The sequence below is a fragment of the Harpia harpyja genome, chromosome 21 (assembly GCF_026419915.1).
Source record: "Harpia harpyja isolate bHarHar1 chromosome 21, bHarHar1 primary haplotype, whole genome shotgun sequence".
Taxonomy (NCBI): Eukaryota; Metazoa; Chordata; class Aves; order Accipitriformes; family Accipitridae; genus Harpia; species Harpia harpyja.
The window spans coordinates 3659838-3683603 of NC_068960.1; the positions used below are offsets into that span (position 1 = coordinate 3659838).

At 54.8% G+C, this 23766-nt stretch overlaps 1 protein-coding gene and 1 long non-coding RNA gene across 5 annotated transcripts in view; one reads left to right on the forward strand and one right to left on the reverse strand.

Annotated features, from left to right (window-relative positions):
* The first annotated feature begins 6965 nt into the window (after nt 1-6965).
* The window catches only part of PEMT (phosphatidylethanolamine N-methyltransferase), a 44593-nt gene continuing 27792 nt past the window's right edge, over nt 6966-23766 (forward strand). Inside the window, exons 1-2 of one of the 4 annotated variants that reach the window (XM_052772740.1) lie at nt 6966-7073; nt 11103-11210. In XM_052772740.1, the coding sequence (XP_052628700.1) occupies nt 11118-11210 (93 nt within the window). In that variant the 5' untranslated portion in view covers nt 6966-7073; nt 11103-11117. Of the gene's footprint in view, nt 7074-8039; nt 8149-8278; nt 8480-11102; nt 11211-23766 lie in introns of those variants that run through there. The other 3 variants (XM_052772739.1, XM_052772738.1, XM_052772737.1) reach the window with 3 other exon arrangements.
* LOC128134702 (uncharacterized) lies at nt 7443-8343 on the reverse strand. Its single transcript, XR_008232813.1, has 2 exons — nt 8230-8343; nt 7443-7591 (listed from the first exon to the last, which is right to left on the reverse strand). It is a non-coding gene; the product is annotated as an uncharacterized LOC128134702 (long non-coding RNA).

Below are 23766 nucleotides of genomic sequence, written 5' to 3' on the forward strand. Positions count from 1 at the left end.
CGGGTCCACCCCATGCTCCCAGCCCTGCTCCAGCCTCTCCTCCTTCCCCCTCTGCCCTTTGGATTTAATTTCTCCCCCAGCAGCCGATGTCCAAACGGGACCCCAGGGGCTCCCCACCAGCAACAACAAACCGCAGCAGAAAACATCCCTCCTGACAGCCGAGACTGGCACGGACCCTCTGCACCCCTGCCTGGGCAGCGACCTGTAGCCCAGCCGGTTGCCCTTTTTATGGGGATCTGCAAAAAAAAAAAAACCCCAATTCTTGGCAAGTGGGTGATGCTGCAGGCAGGCTCTCTGGCAAAGGGGATGTCTGGGTTTCGGTGCTTCCAGGCGGTTTCTGGCTTCTCCGGGTGTGGGAAGAAGGAGGGATGCGTGGAGGAGGGAGTGGGGACAGCATCTTGTCTTTAGCAATAAGGGGATTAAACTCCTTAAACAAGGTAAACAGTCTGCTTTGGTTTAGGTGGGGAAACCCAGACCTTCTGTTTCAGGCCCCGTTTTCTACAAAGCAGAGATCAGTTTGTGCTCAGTGTTCTTCATCTCGCTGAAAAGGTGACGGAAAAAAAATTTTAAAGTTGGCTCCAGCAGCTTCTTTTTGCTGAAACGATTTGAATCAGCACCCAGCGATGGCACCCAGCAATGCCCCCCTGCTCCCAGTCTGCCTACAGGGAGGGTCGTGGCAGCGAAACCTGGTTGTTCGATTTGGGGGGGGTCCAAGGGCCAAGGCAGGATCCCCCCCCTGCCCCGTGGCTGGGTGGAGACAGGGTCGGTGGGGCGGCTGGCACTCACAGCTCACCCTCCCCTCCTGCCAAGGCGATTTAGGGCTTTGGGCTCGTGGTGGTGAGGAGCAATGTATTTTTAATTTGTTTAAGGGAATTAAGCTTGTCCGTGTCTGACTACTCACATCACCTCCACTTTCATTAATTTCTGAGCCGCTTGCCTGGTTTCCTTTGGCTCTGGCAGGGGTTTGGCATAGCAGGGAGACCAATTTCCTGCAAATTCAACAAATGCCGGTGGCTGGAGAGCAGCGGGAGACCCCGTTAGCCCTGTCCCCGTGGTGAGAGGTACTTTTGATCGCCCACCACATCAGTCCTATGGGGACCTTCTGCCTCATGACCAGCCACTGATTCAGGGGTGGCACGGGGAGCTGGCCTTGCCAGGAGCTGACAGCGCTTGGTACTGGGCTGCAGCCAAGCGGGACCAGTTCATCCCAGCAGAGGAAAGTGTCTGGCCAAAGGTTGGGTGGAATTGGAGCAGAAAGCCCCTGGGATGCACGAGGGGGGCTGCCGTGCCCCTCGCCGGTGGGACGTGAGGGCAGAGCTCTTGCCCATCGCATGTTGCTGGCAGGGCACCATGCTGGGAGATGGGAAGCTCGCTGGCCATGGGGCCTCTGCCCTCCTGGGGTCCTCAACCTTCTTCCCGGGGTCCCCAACCTTCTTCCAAAGGTCCCCAACCTTTTTCCCAGAGTCCCTGACCTTCTTCCTGGGGTCCCCAACCTTCTTCCAAGGGTCCCCAACCTTCTTTCCATCTTCCTTTTGAGGTGCTTCTGCGATGCAGCTCATAAACAGCCGCAAAAGCAGAGGGGAAAGCAGAGAAGATAAAAATAACAGCAGCAGGAGTGGGTTTGAAGTAAATAACAGCAAAACATCAAAGAGGAGGGGGAGCGATGCTCTCAGGAGGTATTTATAGCCAGCTCTGTGGTTCCTTGGGATAAACCTGCGTGCCCCCGTGGAAGCCCCTTCCCTGGCTCCTGCGAGCACGTGTTTGTGTCCAAGACCTGCAAGTCAGCCCTTCCCCAGGGGCTCCCCGAGTGGTTTAAGCCTGGAGGCAGAGCACATCCCCGCAGCTTTTAGACACTACTCCGGGAAGGGCTCATGCCCTGAATAGGCTCAGAGCCCAGCTCTCCGTGGCGCTGAGCACCAGGGCCAGGCGCCTGCTGCGGGGGCCGTCACGCGCGGCACGAAGCAGCCCCCACTTACCAGGCTTTTCGCCCCCTCTGAGTCCTCAGTGAGGGTTTTTTTTCTCTCCACAGCCCTCCTGGGTGTCACATCTGAGAGCAAGGCTGATTGCCTGGGAAAAGCCGGCCGCCAGCGGAGCGAGGGATGAGAGATGGCCGTGGAGGTGATGCTGGGTGCCGTCACTCAGCTCCATCCATCACCCCTGCTGCGGCGAGCATTAGGCGAGTGTCTGAATGGCTTGGCATCCGAAACCTGGCTGCTAGGCTAATGGGGACACCCTGATTATATGTGTCTGGGGCAATGCCCCATATGCCTGGGCTGATGATGTGCAGGGAAGTTTTTTGGAGGCTGGTTCAGCCCTCTGCAGCTTGCACCATACAGGCAAAGGTGCTGGGGGTGCACAGGGTGGTTTGTAGGTGCAGAGAGGACCTGGAGGTGCAGGCAGCGTTAGGGAATGCTGCTCGGCCTCTTTGGATGGACCCAGGGGGCAATGGGGGTTGTTTCCCCCACTCCGGTGTGGGACATGTTTGTGGCCAGGGGACGTGGTAGCAGTGACCTTTGTAGCTGCCTCCTGCTTTGGGAAGCCTCAGCTTCTCTTAAAGCATCTGTCCTTGTGAAAGGTACTTTGGAGGGATTTAAATGGTTTGGGGGATTTAGGGCTTTGGGAGAGAGCAGATTGGCAATAAACCCTCCAGCCAGCTGTGCAGAGTCAGGACCTTTTGGAGAAGAGAAAGCCGGGGGGATTTCCACCCTCCTGGAGCCCCCAAATATCCTCCCTCCTTGCAGCCATCTCCCAGGCTGGGTGAGCAGCCGCCGCTCTGCCAGGCTGCGGTAGTAAGGGCTTCTGCACGCCCTCACTGCTGCTCTCTAATCAGACACAGGGTTTGCAATTAAGCGACACGGAGTACCCTGGGGACAGAGCCTGCTGTTTGAGCTGAGCTCAGACGAGTTCGGGGAGGGAGAGACCTGATTTCCCACTTAGCAGACAGGTCACGATCGGTGGATTCATTGATCCCAGAAAGTAAAGCCTCCGCTTCATTAGAGACACACTGGTGATGAACGTGGCCTCGGGGAGTGGGGAAGCTGTTGTGAATCCTTCCCTAAATGTTGTCTCCACCGGACTCAGAGTGCAGATGCCGGGAAGCTCCTCCGACAGCGCGGCTTTCTTCAGAGGGAGCCTGCTCCTTCCTGCATCACCCATCACACGCTCGGCTCCACGGGGCACCGGAGCTCCCTGGAAATAGGCTGAGGCTGGAAAGATGCACCTTAGTGCCTCTGTGTCCGTCCCCTCCCTCTGCGGTTCTCCCCACCGATGCGTGACGAGGACACGATGCCCTGGGTTAAAGCAATGCAAGCTGTGGCTCTTGCCAGGGCAAAGCACCGAGGCGAGACCCGTGGGGGTGCTCCCCAGCTCTGAGCTGCCGATGTAAGGTGTACCTGGAGTCGGCTGCGGGGTTCCCAGAGCCTGGGGTGTTTGCAAGGGGTGTTCACCCAGAAGCATGGACACGGCAAGGCCTTGGAGAGCTGGTTTGGGTGCAGGCAGCACAGGCAGGGCAGAGAAGAGGCAGCCCCAGGCGATTGGGGCACACTGATGCTTGGCAAGAGCCTTGTGCAAGGTCCTGCCCGTTCTGCTCCCAAACCAGGACCTTGTGTACGCAAAATGTTTTGACCGTAAAGGCAAAGGGGCCGTTGTTATTCCCCTTTGCCTGCAGGAAGGACAGATCCTGCTCTATCCTCTGCTGCATTTCTGATTTGCCCTCCCCAGATCAGCTCTCCCCAGAGGAAGGTTTCCTCGCTGGCTCCTGCCAAGAGTTACTGGCAATAACTTCTCGGTGCCCTTCAATGCAGCTGCTCAAGACAGCAGATGGGGACGTGGGTTGTAGCTGTGCCAGACTGGTTGCTCTGCAAGCCTGGTTCAGGATACGCTAGGCTTATGCAAGTAACTCCATCTACACCCAAAGTTCCCATTCCCTCCTGTAAATACCTATTGAGATACTGGTGTAGTTACTGGGAGCACAGCGGGAACAGCTTCACCAGGGGTGAGCATTGCCCACGAGCCGGAGCAGGGCCCCGTACCATCCCCTTCCCTGCGTCACGACTCTGCACATAAGCTAGCACGATAACAACACCCACAGGCGAAAAAACAAGGGAGCCTTCGACATCGAAATTTTGGAGGTTTTCCTGGTTCTCCACGTGGGGAGAGCCACGCAGGGGACGTGGCTTTTAAGGAGGTTTCTCCTCCAGGGAATCACGCTATGCTGCTGGTTCGGGGCAGGGATGTGTCATCCTGCTCCTGCGGGTGTTAGGACTTCTTGTTGCTAATTCTTTCAGGAAAGCATCTCCCGTGGGCAAACCTGCCTGGCAGGACACCCGGACGCCAAGATAAGCATCCTCAGCTTTCGACAGCAACAAGCCTCCCACGTCGTGACACGTCCCCTTCGCAGGGGCTGCTGTTCGACAACTGCTGTAGGGGCAGATCAAGAGCTCCCAAGCATTTGGCTCTGGTTTCTGGCTCATGCCGATACACGGAGGAGCTGGAAGTAAAGCATCCTCTTCCCAGCCTGGCTTTCAGTTTGGGAGCATCTCAGGCTTTTGGAGAATTTAGGTACATGGAGTTGATCTTGGTTGCTCTCTGCATCCCTGGGCATTTAAGGGAACTCAGGGAGCAGTCAGGGCATGGAAAGAAGGAAAGGAGCAGCTGCTTCTCCGGATTTACAGGGATCAGCAGCCGAGTGAGTCCCCAGCATTAACCAGGGTGTAACTGGGAGCAGAGTCTGACTCACATACCATATGTTCCCAATCCACCACGTTCAATCAAGCCTAATAAAATTGATGGGGGAGCATTGAAAATCTTGTGATTAATTCTTTATGATCTGTAATAGGGGAGCTGTGTGCCAATTACTCGAGTAAATCATTCATCAGAATATAAATAGAGCTAACCTCCAGCACAAACACTAGAGGATTTCCACTAGGATTGCAGGTCTGGATTGCAGCATTGCACCGCTGGTGACAACGTGTTATCTGATGGAGGACAGAAGAGTACCTGCAATTTTGCTGCTTCTGCCCAAGGTTTCATCTCGGCGCTCCAGCGTTATTTTCTTCTCTCTAGGCCTGCAATGCCGTCCTTTACCATGTGTTTTGATGCTCTGTCCTTGATCTCCGTGACCCGTCAGTCCAAGCCCTTGCAGGTTTGCAAGGGTTAAACCCCTGGGGGTCAGCTTTATTTCAGGGCAGGTTTGAACATGTGGACCATGACGCAGCCCTCGGGGAACGGGATGCAAAGGACTGGGAAAAACTCCCCAGCCCCTCGCTGCACCCATGGGACCTCTATCAGCAAGGGACGTAGCTGAGGTGGGACCAGGCGGATTGCAAGCTCAGATACGAGAAAGCAAGATTGCCAGCAGAAAGCAGCCCTTCCTGGTGAGCACCAAGGCTCGCTGGGGACAACCATAAAGTCTGGTTCAGCTGGCTGGAGCGATGGGTGAGAGCAGGCTTATAGGAGCTGCAGGCAAGCAGAGGAGTTAATGAGCTTGTCCTGCTTCGCAAAGGACAGCAGCAAGAGTCATCTGCAGAGAGTGGAAGCTGTAGGTGCTTTATATCCCCTTTTTTCCTTTTTCTCAGCAAGGAAACCAATCCTTTGGCCTGGGAGCTTTCTCTTGGCCTTGTAAGGAGAGCCGACCCTCTGTGCTGAAGTTGACCTGGCTGCTGTTTCCCAGCCAATGTCCCATTTCTAAGGGAAACCCACCCGAAAGCACTCTCTGCCCTGGATTTCCACGAGTCACGAGTCCCCTGGGTCTCCTTGTGTTTGAAACGCTCCTGAGCAAACAGCAGCTTGCTGAGCCTCAGCATCCCGCTAACTCGTAGACAGCGAGCATCCTTCCCCAGACTGATGCACACATGCATTGCTGAGCTACACACGATGAGCGTGTCAAACACATGGAAACCCTTCGGTGCCGCTGCAGCAGATGCCAGCAGAAGCAACGGCGGCTGCACGGTCCCTGCGTGCCATTAACAGCTGCCAACTGGCGCGCCGGCTCCCGGTCCTCACTCCGAGAGGGCAGCTCATCGCCACCGTTAACGAATGACTTCATTTAAGTCCTTTCTGCCCACGCAGGCATTTGCAACTCCATATTCATCAGTGACCTCTCAGGGCCGTGGTGGGATTTCAAAGGGCGCTGGGGGGGGGGTTCAAGCTGAGAAGGGACTTGGGAAAGCTGAGGGCAATGCCCTCTTCCTTAGCTCGGTGCTCGGAAACAGAGAGCTGGATAAAAGGCATGCCACGGGGAGAAGGGGAGGGATGGGGACACAAAGAAAAATCCAGCCCTGCAGAAAGCCCTCTTTGTCCCCTTCCCAGCTGCCGGGATGTTTCCGAGGCAGGATGGGGGCCGGTGTGGAGGGGCCCCACCGCTGCAAACACCCCCCGTCCCTCTTACGCAGAAGATGTTCCCGGGACAGGGGATTTGGCAGCAGGAACAGCGTGGGGACTCCGGTGTGATTCCCTGCCCCAAAGACAGCCGAGCTGGTGGTAGGGCACTGGGTCCTGCACCACATGCCTTCACTGGGGTGACAGGACAGACGTGTCCGTGACAGCCCAGCTCTGCTGGCCTCGAGCAAGGAGCCAGCGAGACAGCTCACCCCTCTGCACGTCCTCACTGTCCATCCCTCCCTCTGTCCCTCAGCCATTCCTCCTCCCGGTCTGCCACGGCATCCTTGTCCTTTCCCAGCTGGCAGCGCTGGCAGCACCGGGACGTCCTCCCCTTGCAGCAGGGAGGACAGTTTGGAAAGGTTTGTCCCTGCTAATTCCCTCCCCGGGGGGACGTTTCCTCCTCTCTGAACACAGCCATCATTGCTTTCCCCGCTGTGTCCCCTTTGCCCTCCCTGCTGCCCCAAGCACCCAGCTGGTGGGACTCGCAAAATAAACATCCTCCCATCTGCTCCCGCGCCCCAGCCTGGGAGATGACAGAGGCGATAATTACACACTCGGCACAGCAAAATTATCCAGCGCGAGGGAGAAGAGGCCGGAAGCAGCTGGAGATCATCCATGGGGAACGCTGCTCCCACCCACGGTGCCTTCCTGCACGCCTCATCCCAAACCAGCCTGGCGCTGCAATTTACACTGTGAGTGTGCTCGTCGGGCCCCGGCGGGATGGGGTCCAGCCCCAGGCAAGCACCCCGAGTGCAGGAGCCGACCCTGCAGGCAGGGAGGCAGGGACGCGCTGCTGCAGCGAGGGGTTTGGAGCAGCAGAACTAAGGAAAGCCGGTTTCCCATGGGGCCGGGAGTCGTAGCGGGGATCCCCTGGGTCTCCTGAAGCGCAACCTCCAAGGATGCCATTTCGCCAGGGAGGGTTTCGTGTGAGCCATCACTCACGTACATTTTCGGTGCCTGCCAGGGCACGAGCGCTCGGACATCCCATCCCTTCCCCACTCCCGTGAGACCTCTGGGAGGAACGCTTGCAGCTCATCCATGAGGCTTCCTTTGTAGCAAACTCCTGTTTGAAGAAAATTTATTTCCCCCTCAAAGGAGGGTCTGCAAAAGCGGAGGGTCCATGCAGAGACCCTCAAGAGGTCTGCGGGGATGATACTACCCGATTTCCCATGCACGGGCAGGTCCGGGACTGCAGCCCATGAGAAACATCCTAGAGAGGAGTGAAGAGGAGAAATAATATTAGTAGGAATAATAACAGCAATAAAAAAAAAAATACTACACCTGCTGAAGGGAGTAGGCGGCAATGAGTTGTCCTTAAAATACATCCAGGCTTGATGGCTTTACCTTTTGCCCTGGAATGAGTAATACTGGGCACACAACATTTAATTTCCACAGTCTTTCCGGTACCAGAAAACCACCGGACCCGTTTCCCTCCCACTGGCCCTGGTGGGAGCGCTGAATACGGGCAGGGGGGACGGGCAGGGGGGACGGGCAGGGCCGGGTCTCTGCCCCCGCCGCAGCGCTGGCACCTCGGTTTCTTGCCCACTCTCCCCTCTGGGGCGTTTCCCCCCCCACTCCCACGCACGGCCCCGCGGTCAGCCCCACACCGGGGCCCGGGGAGGGGGTGGCCCGACCCACGCCGCGGTCCGGTTGCTTCACCGGGCAGGGTCGAAGTCCAAGCGCCGGCAGCACGGGCCGCCCTCCCCGCCGCCGCGGCCGGACTACACGCTGGCAGCCCGCGACGGAGGCGGCCGGGCCCGCGGCGAGGTCAGTGCTTCCCCGGTGCCGCCGAGGCCCGGCCGCCAGGCCCGGTTCCCCCCTCCCCGTAACCCCTACCCGGCGCCGTACCGGGGCCTTGCCGGCGGCGGAGGCGGGATTACGCTTTCCCGTCAGCGCCACCGCGGGGTTCGGCCAGGCCCCGGGCGAGGGGGAGGCGGTGGCGGGGGAGACCCCCGGTCCCCGGCCTTGCGCCATGGCGGGGCGGGCCGGGCCCAGCGAGGGGCGGCGGGAGGAGGCGGCGGCGGCGGCGGCGGCGGGCGGGGGCCGGCCCTTCCCGCGGGAGTGCTGCGAAGGGCTGGGCGGCCTGGAGTACGGCCAGGTACCGGCGGGGCCGGGGCGGGGGGGGGGGGGGGGGGGCGGGCGGGGAGCGCCGTGGGCCCGGGAACGGGCCCGGCCTGCAGCGCTGCCGCTCGGTTGTGGGGGGGACGACGACGACACCGGACCCCCTCCCTCAGCCCCCCCCCCCCCGGCCTCTCCCGGTGCACATGGCGGGGCTCCGCAGAGCTGGTGGCCATAACCCCCCCGCTACCCCCTCCGCCGGGTGCGGCAGACCCCGCGGACTCTCGGTACCCCGTGCCCGGGGAGCGCCCGCCACCGGCCCCGGCCCGTTTCCACCCGGGGCCGCGACGGCGCCGCACGCTCCGGCCACGTGGCAGCGGCTGCACCGGCACCGCACGGGAGTCCCGTGGGTGCTGCCCACGGCTCGGCCGGGTGCCCGTGCAGCTCCTACCTGGGCGCCCATGCAGACCCCGTCTGGGCGCCCATGCAGCTCTCACCCAGGTGCCCATGCAGACCCTGCCTGGGTGCCCATGCAGCTCGTGGGTGCCTGTGCAGCTCTCACCCAGGTGCCCATGCAGACCCCGTCTGGGTGCCCATGCAGCTCTTGCCCAGGTACCCATGCAGCTCTCACCCTGGTGCCCATGCAGCTCGTGGGTGCCCATGCAGCCCCTGTCTGGGTGCCTGTGCAGCTCTCGCCTGGGCGCCCGTGCAGCTCTCACCCAGGCGCCCGTGCAGCTCTCACCCGGGTGCCCGTGCAGCTCTCACCTGGGTGCCTGTGCAGACCCTGCCTGGGTGCCCATGCAGCTCTTGCCCTGGTGCCCATGCAGTTCTCAGGTGCCCGTGCGGTTCTCACCCTCCCTGACCTTGGGGTCGCAGGCAAGCGGGCAGCGTTTTCCACCGTTATTTATCGCCTCTTGGGGAGGAGGGGGCAAAGTTGAATGTTCTGTGCCTGTTACCTGGCTGTCCCAGCAGCTTGCAGAGACGCCTCATCCTAATGAGCTCCTCTTTTATCCCTAAAAGCACATACTAGGCACAGGCCAATCCGCCTCCCGCTGGCAGCGGCAAATTTGGTTGTTGAGGAGGAGAGAAGGTGAGTGCAATGTTAACGATGTTGCCAGCCGGGAGTTAGTAGGTCAAGAAGCTTTTGTTCAGCCCGTGCTGGCAGTGTGCTCAGCTCTGTACAGAACGAGAGGAAAGAAGCTGTCCTAGTCCCACGGGTTTGCAACTGAAGCGGGACCAGACAGTTTGGCCCCAGCGCCAGCGGTTCTCTGGGTGCCCAGGTTACGGCTTGACAGCACTCGGTTTGAAGGGACGGGGTCTGATGGTGAAGGGCTGCTCGGGGGTGAAGGGAGGGGAGGAGAGGCCGGGAAGGGTAGGAATAGGGGGAGATGGGTCAGGATCAGGCCCTAGGGGCTGTTCCCTTCGTTGCTTCCCAGCAACTGCATCCCGAGGGCTCGGATGGAGGAGTTCCTGGGAGCTGGAGCGGTTTGAAGGCAGCCACGGACCCCCGTAAGGTTCCCCCCATTTCCCCGGGGTCGTATGGCCTTTGCTCGTGCACTTTGCACCGCGGGCAGGACAGCACGGGAGCCGTTCCCTGGGCCTCTGCTCTTGGCTACAAGAGGTGCCAGGTTTAGCAGCCCCTCTCCATGAATCCCACTGCAGTTCTGATTCCTTCAAAGAACCCGTGAGGAGCCAGTGGGAATTTCTCTCCCAGAGGGGCGAGGTGGAGCCGATGCCTTTTTGAGCCTTTCCTGTCCCCTGGCATCCGAAGGACTTGCAAACACAGCTGTGTTTGGGAAGCAAAAACCTTCCACGTCTCGATGTTGTCTTGATTCTGATTCAAGCGAGGGAAGGGCTTGGGCTGGGCTATTTTGTCTTTTGTTTTCAAAGTTTTTTTGGGAAAAAAAAAAAGAAAGGCTCTGGCTGTTTTTCATCCAAATACCACTGCTGGGAGAGGGGGCGGGGAGGAAGAAGCAGCATGGCTTATTGCACGTAAAAATGCTGACAATGTCAGGGAGCCGTCCTGGGAAAAATATCTCTTTCTTAAAAGGAGAAAGGGGGAAGAACAGTGAGCTTTAAGGGTTTTTTGTTGTTGTTGTCGTTAAGTAAGACAGGAAAGTCTTCTGCAGCTTCTTACAGTGCAAATGCATCCTCCCTCACTGTGGAGGTGGTTTGCATCACCCTTACTTTAGGGAGGGCAAGTTTGAGGCTGACACAGTCCATTGCTTGGCATCTCCACGCAGACCAGCATCCCTGGGACAGTTCTCCGTCCCCAGGGACGCTGAGGTGCTGTGAAACGGTGCTCCCTTTCCTGCGGCTTGGAAATGCGCTTGGGTTGGCAGCTGCCCCGTGGCGCTGGTTCTCGTCCTCACAGCAGCAGTGTCCTCGCAGTGCCTGTGTCCTTCTGGGCACTGCTGCAAACGGGGGGCTCCCCGAGAGCCCTTTGCCCCCGAGGTGTGGGGGGAGATGGCTTGGAGGACCCCCCACTCCTCTTCTTGGCTTTGCACCCTGACACAGCGTGTTGCTCGGGGCCGTTAAAAGATTTGTCCGCTCTTGCAGGGCAGCTGACGCGTTTGGTTTGAGATGAAGTGCCCCGTATTCGGGTACAACGCCCGGTGCCCCTGCAGGAACCTGCACCCCCAGTAACTGGCTCTTCCCCCCAGGTGGATGTGACAGCCATGGCACGGCTCTTTGGCTACGTGGATGTGACCGACTCTGGCTTCATTGCGGCTGTCCTCTCCATCGCCTTCAACCCACTCTTCTGGAACGTGGTAAGAGCTGCCTGCGCGCCAGCCACCCCGTCATTTTTTGTCTTCCTTTGCCAGCTACGGGGCGGTCTCCTTTGGCCAGCGTTGGAGGAAAAACCTCTTTTGGGGAAGTCTGCTGGGCTGGGTGGGGTGAGCAGTGCTCAGTTATTAGGTGTTAGAAGTGGGTGAGCAGGGAGCTGTGCCGCAGAGAGAACTCCTGGGGCTGGGGGTAGCTGTGACGGGTGTCACAGAGGAGGTAAAGGTGGGATCCCGTACGGGATGCAGAAGGAATTAGGAGCTGAGCTTGGGAGAGGGGGCAGAGCAATCAAACCCGTCCTTCAGCCTTCAGCCGCCTCCTGCCGTACCTCCCACCCCAGCAGCCAAGCAGTGGCCACCACTGGGACTGAGCATGAATGGCATTAACCCCCGGCGGTGGGCTGCGCTGTATACGTTGCCCGCTGCTTCCCCTTGAAATATGTTGGCAGCTGGTTGTGTGGATGGTAGGAAGCAAAACCAGCCAAAAGTTAACCTGAAGAAATTCCCCTTTCATCATGCTGCAAAGTCTGGCAAATTGCTGCAGAGCTGGCAGCAAGCCAGCCCTAAGCAGGAGCAGGGATACCTGTGCACGGGTGATGCTCGCTGTCCCTGTGGGTGCCATACCATCTGCTGGGTGCGATACCACTTTGGGAGCCGAGACTGGAAAAGTCTTCGCTGCCCTTTACCGCTGCGGTTTGCTACCTCCCTGCGAGAGCAGCAAGAATCATTGCTGGCCCCGTTTTGGAGAGTTGGAGAGCCAATGTGCCGAGCGGGGAGCCCAGGCTGGCTGAAGGACGAGGTGACTCCTGTCCCGCAGCACTGCTGAGGTGTGGGGTGAAACCTTCTCCCCGCGAGCGCTCATGGGAACGGGATGTCATCTCAGCCAAGATTCCCAAAACCGCCCGCCAAACCTCCCCGCAGGGATTCTCACCCTGGGGAAGTCTCCTCAAAAAGGCCTTATTTTTTCAGAGGGGGAGGACTCGGCTCTCTCTGAGCGCGGGGGCTCTTGAGATTGTCTCATGCTGGGCTTTGGAAAAGCGAGACTCTCCTGGCTGTGAGTCACTTTGGAAACCTCCGTCGGAGCTCTTTGTTGCAGCCTCCCTAATTTTTCATGCAACTCATTATTAAAAAGTCTCACGGTGCCTGAAATGCAAACTAGAATATGCCACATTATTTCGACTGCAGAGTCATCATTTAGCATAAAGAATCAATGAACAAGAAGATTCAGGATGTGGTCTCTGGGGGGAGAGACGGGCTCCAGCGAGAAACTGCATAAAAGGGAAAGAAAAAAAAGTACTTTATTAGCGTCTGCTGCTACGCCTGCGACTTGTGGGACGCCTGCAGCTTGGGAAATAGCATTGCTTTTTGGATCAAGAGTTTGGCTGCTGTTAAAGGACAGGGAAAGCTGATGTAACAGCAGGAAGTTCATTGCTCTGCGTTGCTGTTGTCCCCTTCCAGTGTCTGAAGAGCATTGCCGTTGGCGGCAGGTGGCACTGCAAGCAAGACGTGCAGGGCCTGCGCCTGGGAGCAGAAGGCATCTCTGCATGGGTTTGCAGTGAGCAACCTGAGCTGGTGTGTTGGTGGCAAGCTCTGGGGAGGTGAGCGTGGCACTAGATGTTTTCCCGGCTGTAACGGGCCGGGTGGCTCTCGCAGTCCGGGTGCCTCCGTCCATACACTTGCTCTGCCCACGTCTCCGAGCATCTCCCTGGCGTTTTCAGGCTCTGCTGGTCCTGATGTATGGCTCGCAGCAGGCACTGCTGGAAGGCTCTTGTGGGGGGCTGTGGGACCTGCAGCCCTGAGCAAGCCCCCGCTATCGGGTGCATTTTAGCAGGAGTGGCCCCAGCCATCCTTGGATTTTCCCTGAACTGCTTCCTTTACGTCCGCTCCATCCTTTTTTCCATGTGATCGGTGTCCCCTGCCTGCACCTAGCCAGCAGCTCTTCTTTCTTTCTCTATATCCCTGCACAGGCTCCCTTTGTGTTTTGCTATTCGAGTTCCTTCCCGGCAGCTGAGATCGCTTCTGCATCTGAATTACTTTGGGCTTGCAAGAGCTTTAGTGCAAAGAGTGGATTTCTGTGCCGTGCCAAGCACTCTCTGCTCTCTGTGCTTAATAAGTAATGTGGGACCCTGGTCAAAAACACTCCTGTGCATGAAATTCCTGATTTGGGTAGAAATTGGGTGGGGATGCATTGATTTAGTTCAGTGTCTTAATTCCCCGTTTTTGCTGAACTCTGGCCAGGTCTGCCTCTTGCAAAGTTTGGCGCCGGGTTGTCCTTGCTGTGCAGTGCCTCTGAATAAATATGTGGTGGGGAAACCCCGGCTCCGTGCCATGCTTGGCCGATGGAGAGGCACATCTTGAGGCTATGAGCATAGCGAGGCGTTTGCCCTGGTAAGCACCAGGCATGTTTCTTTGGGACAAAACCTGCAGGCTTTGGGAACGAAGCATGAACTCCGGAGGCTGTGGGGGAGCATGGCTCCAGAGAAAACCCTGATGCTCATCGGGTCGATTTATGTACTTTGGTTAAGAGAGCAATTTAGAGGACCAGAGCCTAAGTGGGGCAATTTGCAGGACTCCAGCCGGGCTATGCTGATGCTGCCTCCTGTTCTCCGCAGGGGAGAAAAGCTCTCCAAAAACAGCCTCAGGACTCCCGATTCCCAGCTTCCTCCCTGCAGGCATGTGCCAGGGGGTACCATGAGTGTCACCCCAGGGTCGCCCGCTGCGTTTCCCCACCAAACCCAGGGCTCGCACCCCCTCTTCTGCTTCCCCTTCTCCATGCCAATTAAAGTCCCACCCGTCCCCAGGTGGCCCCCAGGTTATGGCACAGCTTGGATGTGTTCCTGCGCTATTCTCTGGGGTTTTTTCCTTTTTTTTTTCCTCTCTCCTCCTCATGCTGTCTCTGCTTTCCCACCCACCGTGGCTGTTATGAAAAGAGCTGCTGGGAGCTGTGGTCCCACATGAGGTAGGGTGCAGGTGAGGTCCCAAAAGGCAGCAGCGGAGCCATTTTGGGGATGAAGTCACTTAAAACTCCCCAAGGATGTTCAACGTAGCCAGGAGACCTGTACCGCTGTGGGGCTGTAGAGGGGCACCCGTTGAGGAGTAGGCACATCGTTGGAGCCGTGCTGTAAAACGTTAATGAGGTCAAAGCAGCAGAAACTTCAATAAATCCCATCTGTGTTTGGAAAACCGCAGAACGATGGGAGAAACTTCCCATCCCTTGGTAACTAAGGAAGGTATTAAATAACAGCTCCTTGGGTACAAACATTTTCAAGCCGGGAGACGCAGATAACCTGCATGCGAGAGGCTTTACAGAGCTCGCTGAGCCTGGGCACATGGGGAGGTTCTAGAAAGCTGGAAGGTTTCTGACACTCTCAATAGCAAACAAGCAAGTGGCATAGCCATGAGCCAGGTATTCTGACGTCCATCACCACGCAAGTGAGTTTCAAGTGGGGAGCGCATCCATCAGCAATCCTTTTCTTGATTTGAGCGTCTTAAAAATTTACGGCTGGCGTCACAGACTGATTTAGAAATGGCACATCTTCAGCTGCCACCCAAGAGCTTGCTCCTCCTGTCACCTCCGCTGACCGCCTCGAGACACCCATGCATCTTGCAGGAATCTGCAGGGTAAAACCTCAAATGTCATGATTAGGAACAGGCTTAGCGAAATTTAGCATGATTTTAGAGAAAATAGACCCCATCAGAGAAACGTGATTTTATTGTACAAGGTTGCAGCTTTTCCAGTTCAGGGTTACAAGATCTCTGTTTTAAACTTCTGTCAAGTGTTTAAACTGCATGAGGTTTTGAGTAAAGTAGTTGCACAGGGACCTGGGCTGACAATGCCTGGCTCCTGATGGATGTGTATCTCTTGGTTCATTTATTTTTAATTTCCCATCCTTTTCTCCTTCTTTGGAGACTGAAGGAATCTGCCAAGTGGATAAGAAGTGCTTGCGCCGGTGGGGAAGGGGAAGTTTGCAGGCTCTGGAAGCCCGGTTTCAGCTACCTCTGACCAGTTCTTGCTAAACTCGGAGGAAGGTGCCTGGCCCAAAACTTCCCCACGCTGCTGGGAAGTGGTCGGGAGCTGTCGGGATTAGGACCTCAGTGAGTCAAACTCCAAGAAACCTTTTGGGGACCGGAGCAAACTGCCTGATGCTGGGGGATTTCAGCAGCTCTCGCTGTCTGTCTTGCAGAAGGGAAGGATTGAGCGGTGGCTTGATGGCAGTGTGTTAGCACCTTGCTGGGAAAAGGAAATTGCAGGGTACGAAATGGCTGTGCAATGGCTGGGGCTGGAGTGGCAGGCAGAGCCTCGCGGGGAGTACACCTCCATTAGCTGAAGTTTACAGGGTTGGAAGATGAATGAGTCAGAGTGATTTGTTGGTTTTTTTCTGGCCTTCAAATTCTGCAAACCTGCAAGAGTTTTGTGGGCTCCCCCGCAAACCTCTGCCTGCCTGCAAGCGCAGGTGAGAGCAGAAAAACAGCCCTTGACCATCTTCTGGAAAGTGCTTTTAGATCCTGTCGTAGAAGCCACGGCACAGTGACGATGATTATCTGCTTATAACAGATGCTAGATCAATAGCGGGGCTTCAAGCTACGCTGCAAGGCAATTGACTGCAGAAAGTCTTTCTTTATTGGGGTAAAGCTGGGCTTGCAATGAGGCTTGGATTCGCTCTTACATCTCCTGTCTTAAAATGTCACCACCAGCTCTGATGCCTTTCATCCTTTGTGCAGGGAGAGGATGCACATTATTTGTAATTGGACTCTCTTCCAGGCAGCAATAGCCGTTTTCATTTTGTACAATGCCTAAGAGAGAGCGAGGGTTTGCTTTTTTTTTTTCTTTTCCTCCCCCCAAACAGCATTTAGTGGCAATTTTATTCCGAGTGACTTGGTAACGCTTCCCACTCAGGCGGCAAGGGCTTTGCAGCGATGCTGTAACGTGTGCGGTAAGTGGACGGCATCGATTTGCCAGCCGTCTCGTAACAGAGCGAGTCCTGGCCGGGTGTGTAACACTGCGCCTGCTTGGCTCCTAAATTTAGCTTTTCCAGCATGTCGGCACCGCTGCGAGCCACATAACAGGGACCAAAACTGGGTCGCATCCTCCGGCCTGCCGGCGGGAGTGACACAATTAGGAGCGCTGTCACCTTGAGGGAGAGCCACATCCTTCGTCCCAGCACCGCTTCCCTGCAGCCTCTCAGCTAGGGGTGGTGGTGTTTTCATCTAAACCCTCTTTAAGAAGCTGTGCAATATCTTTTTATGATGTCCTTGCAGGCTGAGCTGCCTGCCGTAGAGGGGGGGATTGTGGAGCCCAGCCTGGCTGGGCAGCTGTGAACTGAGATGCTTCATCTGTGTGTCGAGCCAGGCAGGATCTCAGCCCTCGGGGCTCCAGGCGAGGCGGTGGCAATCATTCGAGCAGCTGCCCAGCCACCGTGCGTGGGTACCTGCCAAGGCAGGGTGTGCTTGGGCGGCTGAACCGTTGCCGTGCCCGTTCCTAGCGTGGATTTGGGATCCAGCCTGTATGCGACGTGCCTGCTCAGTGTTTCTCTAAACCGAGGTCAGAATCCGTTTCTCACCTCACAGTCCCCTATGGATCATGGCCAAGCTGACCCGAAAAGCAACCTTCTTTTTTTAGCTTCTGCAGAATGCTTCTCTAAAAATGCTTCTCCCAGGGTGTTTGTTGTATATACTGGACTTTTCTTGTTTAGTGTTTTAAAAATAAACTGCGGGCTGCTGGCAGCCCTGCTGGAATAAGTCAGCACGTGCACAAAAGATGAAAAAATATATTTAAGCCAGGAGTCTTGTTTCCATACACGAGAGGATTATCTGTAGACCCTAGAAGTTGGGAGAGGCCCTTTCCTCTCTGTCCCACTCCATCCCTATCCTGCCATGCTGCTGCTAAACACTTTCTCCTGCTGATGAGGTGCTGATCAAAGATGTTATGTCTGTGAAATAGCAAGTCTATGACCACCTGCATCCCACGGGACAAGGCAAAAAATGCAAAAAAGAAAGTAGTATGATCTACCCAGACCAGGAGGTGTGGAAGACGGTGGGTCCTCCCGTGTGGCCCTGGGCTTTGGCAGCGTTTGTGCGTAGCCCTGGGGCTGGGAGCTGCTGGAGCCCCGAGTGGGGAAACCCATTGCCTCCCCCGGGACATTGGCTGTCCGGGGGCCGGACGGGAGCTTCCCGGGTTGCGTGCCTGCTGCAATCACAGATGTGAGCTGGGTGTTTTCCAGCTGCTTTGACAAAGAAATGCAGAGATACGCAGTCTGCTGGGTGCTCTTGGGAGGTTATTTCCGTAAGGTCCGCTGCCCGGCTTCCATCATGATGCAATTGCATCTCCTGCGTGCCTGGAGACTCGTGGTGGGGAGGGAGGCGTTGGGGTTTCATGGTGGGAGTGCTGGATCTGGCTAGTGGCAGGCTGGTGGCACATAGGGTTGGCACCCCAAAGAAAATGCTTCCTCGTTTTCTCTATTTTCTTCCCCCTTGATGAACTCCAAGGGGACACTTATCTCCAGTGGCTCACATGGCAGTAGCAAATGGGTAGTAAAGTAGATTAGTAAATCAGTAAAGCAAACCCCTCCTTCTCTTTTCCGCCTATATTGTGTCCCCAGTGACACAAGTAGCTGGAAATGGCACTTGGCAGGAGCATCCCACATCCCTGCTCTCTTGAGTGTGAAACCAGACAGTTCAGCAACCCGATGACAGCAGCGCTTGGCGGGCACCGGTTCCTGGTAAATATTAGGAGCCTCATCTCAGTTAAAGCAAACAAGTATCCGCACTCCCCCCAGGGCTGCCTGCCTGTGGCAGCTCCCTTACATTCCCTTTTCTAAGGCATCCTGACAAAGCTTTAAAACCCCAACCTGGAGAGAAATAGTTGATTTTTGGAAGCTGGTGCTGATGTATTACATTGATGGAGGACATGAGCTATGGAGATAGAGCGTGCCTGGGCAGTGGCTTTGGTTGATACGTTGCAGAAGGATGGGTGCAGCGGTGCACCGGCTGTTGGGAGCAAGGAGCTTTGATTTCGGAGGGTGGCCCTGAACCAGGGGAAGGGCTGTGGAGTGGGGTGAGAAATAGCCCTACCCAGCGAGCTGCTGCCTGATTTTTCTTTTCGCTGCCAAGCCATCTGAAGCTCCGTGCTTGCTCACGTGCAGGGAAAGAGGGGCAACTCTCTTAGAAAATTATGAATTTGGTTGCCAGAAAAGCTGGAAGCCCCAGGCTTGTGCATCTGCGTGTGGCTTCGTCAGACTCCTCCGATCTCCCAGCGAATGTTGGGATCAGGGAGAGGAAGGCTGATGGGAGCTCTTGATTTTCCCATGTGTCATTAAAATCGTGAACCTCCATGGTGCATTACCTAGTCGTCTGGATTTGGCAATATCTTGCTTGGGGTTTTTTTTGCCTTGCAAAACCTTTTTTGTTCTCTCTCTTTACTCCTCCAGACCAGGGATGATGCAGCTGTGGGCTTGTTCTGCAGGTCAGGACGTGCGAGCTGCTGCTTTGTCTGGCTGAAGGGTTTTCACTCGCTGTCTGTGTAGGCACAATCATTTTTGGTGTGATCCTTTTTGCGCTTTTGGGAAGAAAAAGCAGGCTGCAAGCAGCTCACACCCCTGAAGTGGGTGAAATGAAGATGGGTTTTAGCAATTTTCTCTGCCTTTGGCTGTTGCGGGGAAGCCTGACCGTCAGGGCTCACAGAACGCCTTCGTTGCCTCCTTTGTGCGGTGGGAGGTTTGCTCATTATCTGGTTTGTGCTTCGCTTATAAAAGAAGCTGTAATCGTAGCAGCTCCTTGCCATAAAAGCACAAAGACATTTTCAGGGAAGGAAAATGTACATGCAGCTTTTATGATCCTTTACAGTACTCCTTCTGCCTACTTTTCTCACCTCCTGCCCTTTCTCCAGTATCAGCTCTGTGCCTGCCTGGTGCTCAGTGTGACCGCCTCTGGCTCGAGCCTCTCCTTTGCTATAGAAATGCCCCTTTTGGAAAGAAAAAGTTGAGCATCCTCCTCATCAGTCTTGTTGAGTGAAGAGAAGCGGGACCCCAGATCCCCCCATGTACTTGGATGTTCCTATTCCTGCCCTCAGAACTGTGTTTTCTGCGGTGAGTCCGACAGCAGATGCTCAGTCGGCAAAATCCCATGAAGGGTTTTGAGCTGGGAAGAAAAACCCTGTCCATCCATCTGTGACTACGGTGTATACCCGTAACAGGGCTGGAGTAATACCAAACCAGATCACCTTGGGGCACACGTGGCTGTTCCTGTTAAAAACTGAATGACCTCAGACAAGATACAATATTTTTAACTACAAAGCATTCCTATTAAGTGCCCTTTCCTGCTTATTTTTACCAGCACATTGTTTTAATGACTGCAGAGTTACTCATTTGATTCCCAAGGCTGGAGAGCAGCAATGAATTAGTTTCATTTCAACACTTTGTCATGCAATCATATTCCAGAGATTGATGTACTCGGAAGCCGAAGCGAGTGCATTGCCCAACTGAATATTACTTTCCTGCCTGCACCCATCAGGCTTTGGTCCCTGGTGCGGATGCGTGGGGATCCTTAGCTGGAAGGACTTGCTCAGCCTCCCCCATCCACCTCCGTGCAGGGCTCGGGTACAAATGCATGGAGCAAAAGACTGTAAAAGGGTTTGAGCACTGCGTGCAGGGCTCGTATGTGCATCTCAGCGTTGGGCTTTGAGGCTGCAAAAGGGGGAAGGAGCTCCCCTGGGATGCAGATCACTGGGTCCAGGGATGATTGAGCGTTCGCTCGGCTTTTGGGTTACGTTTCTTGCATTGAGCAAATACCATGGGGCACGTGGTTACACCCATCTAACACCCACAGGAACCCCAGTGATAACACCAGCAAGCCCGAGGGGTTCGATGGTTGTATTTAACCCTTCAGACTGTTATTACTTGTTGTGCCGCGCGGTTTGAACATCTCATCCCCGAGGAGAGGGGAACAGAGCGCGCGGCTGCCCGCGTTACATAAAGATCAAATTGTCCCTCTCTATTGTTGGCCGTCGGGACGACAGCAGCATCGCAAACATGCGTGTCCTCGGCGCCGTGGGAAATGTTCCCCGGGGAGGCTTAACGCAGAGCGTGGAACGTGATATGTCGAGCAGCGAGAGGACGGGAGGCCCTCCAGCCGAAATCGGCGCTCCGCCGAGCGCGGCCGGTGCAACCAGTACCTCTTTTCCAACGAACTCTCACTACTCTGCGAAGGGGTATTAGATTTCTCTTGCATTTTGTGCTCTGCGAGGCGTATTTATTTTTTTTTCATCCCCCTTTTGCTGTTTCCCCTCCCGTCACAGCCCCTGGGGGAGCAATGAGCGAGTACACGCTGTCCAGAGGATGGGTGTGTTGGGAGTCCTTATTAGCAGACTTATTCCAGAGAATTAAACCCTAATTTCACAAAAGGGCAGCAAGAGAACGGCTGCAGCTCTGGGAGAAGCCGAGCTGGCTTTGTGTGTTGTTTGCAAACGGCACAAGAAGTCCCGGTCTGAGACTGCTGGTCCTGGTCATTGGGGTATTACGACCAAAAGAATAATTGCTGTGTTTCTTTACTATTTAAAACAAAAATTGCAAAGTAGTGTACAAGGAAACCAGCCATGTCTCCTTTACTGTGCTGTCACTTGTGCCTCCACTTGTTTTGTTTTTGGTTTTAGGCAGGGCTTTAAAATGTTCCTAATCATCTTCCACTTCACCTTTTGACAACCCCGCTGCAAAATGTGCCTCTGTGACACCAGTCATTGTTTCTCCCTGAATTAATTGTTGTGTGTAATTGTGACCTGCCGCGGGACGCTGTCTTGCTCTATTAAAAAGAGAAATGCTAATGAAGAACATTGGGTACCATATTACAGGAGAGCAAGGCTCGACTCGCTGGGACGTGTACTTGGCGTACTGTTATTGCCAGCCCGGGCAGAAATGGTGTTTCTGTCTCTCATCAGTCACTGGCTAATGATTGTAATTTTTACTTGCTGAGAAACTCTGGATATAATGGACTTCATTAACAGATACATGCGATGCTACCAGACCTGCATTAGGGGGAGAGAGGAAGAAAACAACCCCTGCGTGGAGGCAATTTTATTATTTATTTGTAGCAATAGGAGTCATCCAGAATTAGTGTCAGATTCGGCAGTGTGGCTAATGAGCTGGGCTGAGCTGGAATCTAAGCAAACCTATTAACGAGAGCAAATGGCAAAGATGATGCCCGGGTCTGAAAACCCTCACATCAAAGGCAAGATCCCAGGCAGCGCTGGGATGGCTTGGCTGCTTTTTCTTCCTCTGCGTGGGGCTGTGTGGTTGTGTGCTGATGTGTTTGCGTCTCGAGAGGCTTCTGCTTGCCAATCACCCTCAGCCTTTCTCCATCGCCTTCTCTCCTGCCTGCTCCTTCTTACTCATACATTGGGTGGACTGGAGCTTCTGATTTAATCTTTAAGACAGCAGAGCCAAAGTATTTCCACTCCCATCTGCTTGAAGAATTGCCCGACTTGCAGTCCTGCAGCATCCAGCCCCAGTTTTCGGTTGCAGGCAGGGGCACATCTGCAGGTCCAGCTGGTTGGGGACACGGTGACAGAGCTGGGTGCTCACGCTGGTACCTGAACACGATCTGCAACTAAATGCAGGTCATACAGGAGAGCAAAAAGGCACTTGAATTAGCTTCCATCTCCCGTATAGCTTTATATGGTCTCTTTGCAATGAATCAGAGGCTGCAAGAAATGTCAGAGTCGTTAGGTGACCTCAATCTCCTTTTACCTGGAGCCAGTGAAGGCTTGTCTCAGTTCCGTAAGAGGATATTTCTTACATAGGATGCACTTGCTGAAGACTGTCCATTTTTATTCCAGCTAGAATAACTGCTTTTTAATCAGGCTGACCTTATTTGCAACGGCGATAGCGTTTGAACTAGATGTTTGCAGCAATCGTTGGAAAGCTTTGAAGAGCGGGATAGATGCTTTGTGATGAAGATAGAAAGCTTTGTCCCCACATTTAAAACCAAACCTAAGGCGTTGAAGTCTGCAGCGAATTCAGAGGGACTTGACCTCAGCACTGTGGATCTGCTGGGATCCAGGGCTTGATTTGGAAATAACGCAACGGAGCAGAGGTGCGAAAATAGAAGGGAAGTCTTAAAAAAAAAAGAGAGGCGTTTGTCTTGTAACGTGGCATTTGTACTGAATGCTTGCTGACAGTGTGGTGCAGCAAAGAGCTTGTCTTTCTAAATCGATGCCAGTTCAAACATTGTCAGTGCTATTGTTGGATCGCTTTGTTTGAAAATGGGTCTTTTGGGTAGACGGCCTGTTTCGGTAAAGCGGCTGTGTGTATAACACTTCAAGCACTTTCCCCGGCTTTGCTTTTTTTAGTGTTGCATGAGTAACAGGAAAAAAAATAAGCAAATACAGGATGTGAGATGGGCAGAATAGTCTCACTCACCCAAGAGACCGACACACACCTTTGCTTCTGGTTGGTTTGGGAAGGTGCCTGCTATGGACTGCCTGAGCAAAATCAGACCCGTTTTGCTCAAAGAAAATGCTCTGAGCTTCAGAAAAATGTATGAAACTATGAGGTTTGTGGTTTTCTGGATGGGGACTGTGTGCAATGGATAGCCGAGTGTGGGCCAAGTCATCTGGGCATGGAAGATGAAAAAGAAACTGGCGAAACACCGGGCAAAATGCTTCACCGTCCTGTGCACGAGATGCTCATCTGGCAGTGCTGGCCTTCCCCCTGGGCTCCAGCAGAGCCCCAAATACTTGTGTGGGGGGAGCCTCTGCCTTTCCCTAATCTCGGGACTTTAGTTTATTAGGTTGTATTACAGGATAAGAGGAGCTGGGTGGCTCCCAGCTGCTCCCCGTTCCCCCACGCAGCCCATGTCCCTCCCAGTACTTGGCCATCCCCACCGCATCCCAGCCTAGGACTGGAAAGGTCCTTCCCCATCCTGTGCTGCGCTCTGGAGAAATCATTATTTCCCAGATATTTTTTCCTTGGGTTTTGTTGGCTAGGAGAGTCTGTTTGGGCCATGCAGGCTGATTCCCTGCAGCTGGAGCGTGTTGCCTTTCCCCTGCTCAGTCTTGGGGAGCTGCTCATAAGGGCTTCCTATGTCCACTCTCAAAATTAATTAACACAGCTCATTCTGGGTTACTCAAAATCACCTGCCTTCAGCTTCCAGCTCTTCGGACATAAATCATGAGCTCCTTGCCTTGAGGAGAAACTGTTCAGATTTTGTGTTGGAAATTGCTAGCAAATACAGCCCATATTGCGTGTCATTTTTGTTATTATTGAAGAGGAAAGGATGTGGCTCATGGAACATCGATGGACCTGGGCTGCCTTGGCATACATTAAGTAGGGGCTTGTTTTTATTACAACCAGCTAATGAGATGGTACTTTGACAAATCACATAAACACTATTAGAGAAATGAAATTTATTATCTAGCTGTTGATCATGAGTGGATTCAAGGTAAAGGCTCATGTGGAGGTAATCTCAAGGGATGGCTTTGAGGTAAAGCGTACCTAGTCCTTACGAAACCCTTATCTGTTTACCTGCCGGCTTGTTTTGTTTCCCCAACTCAAGG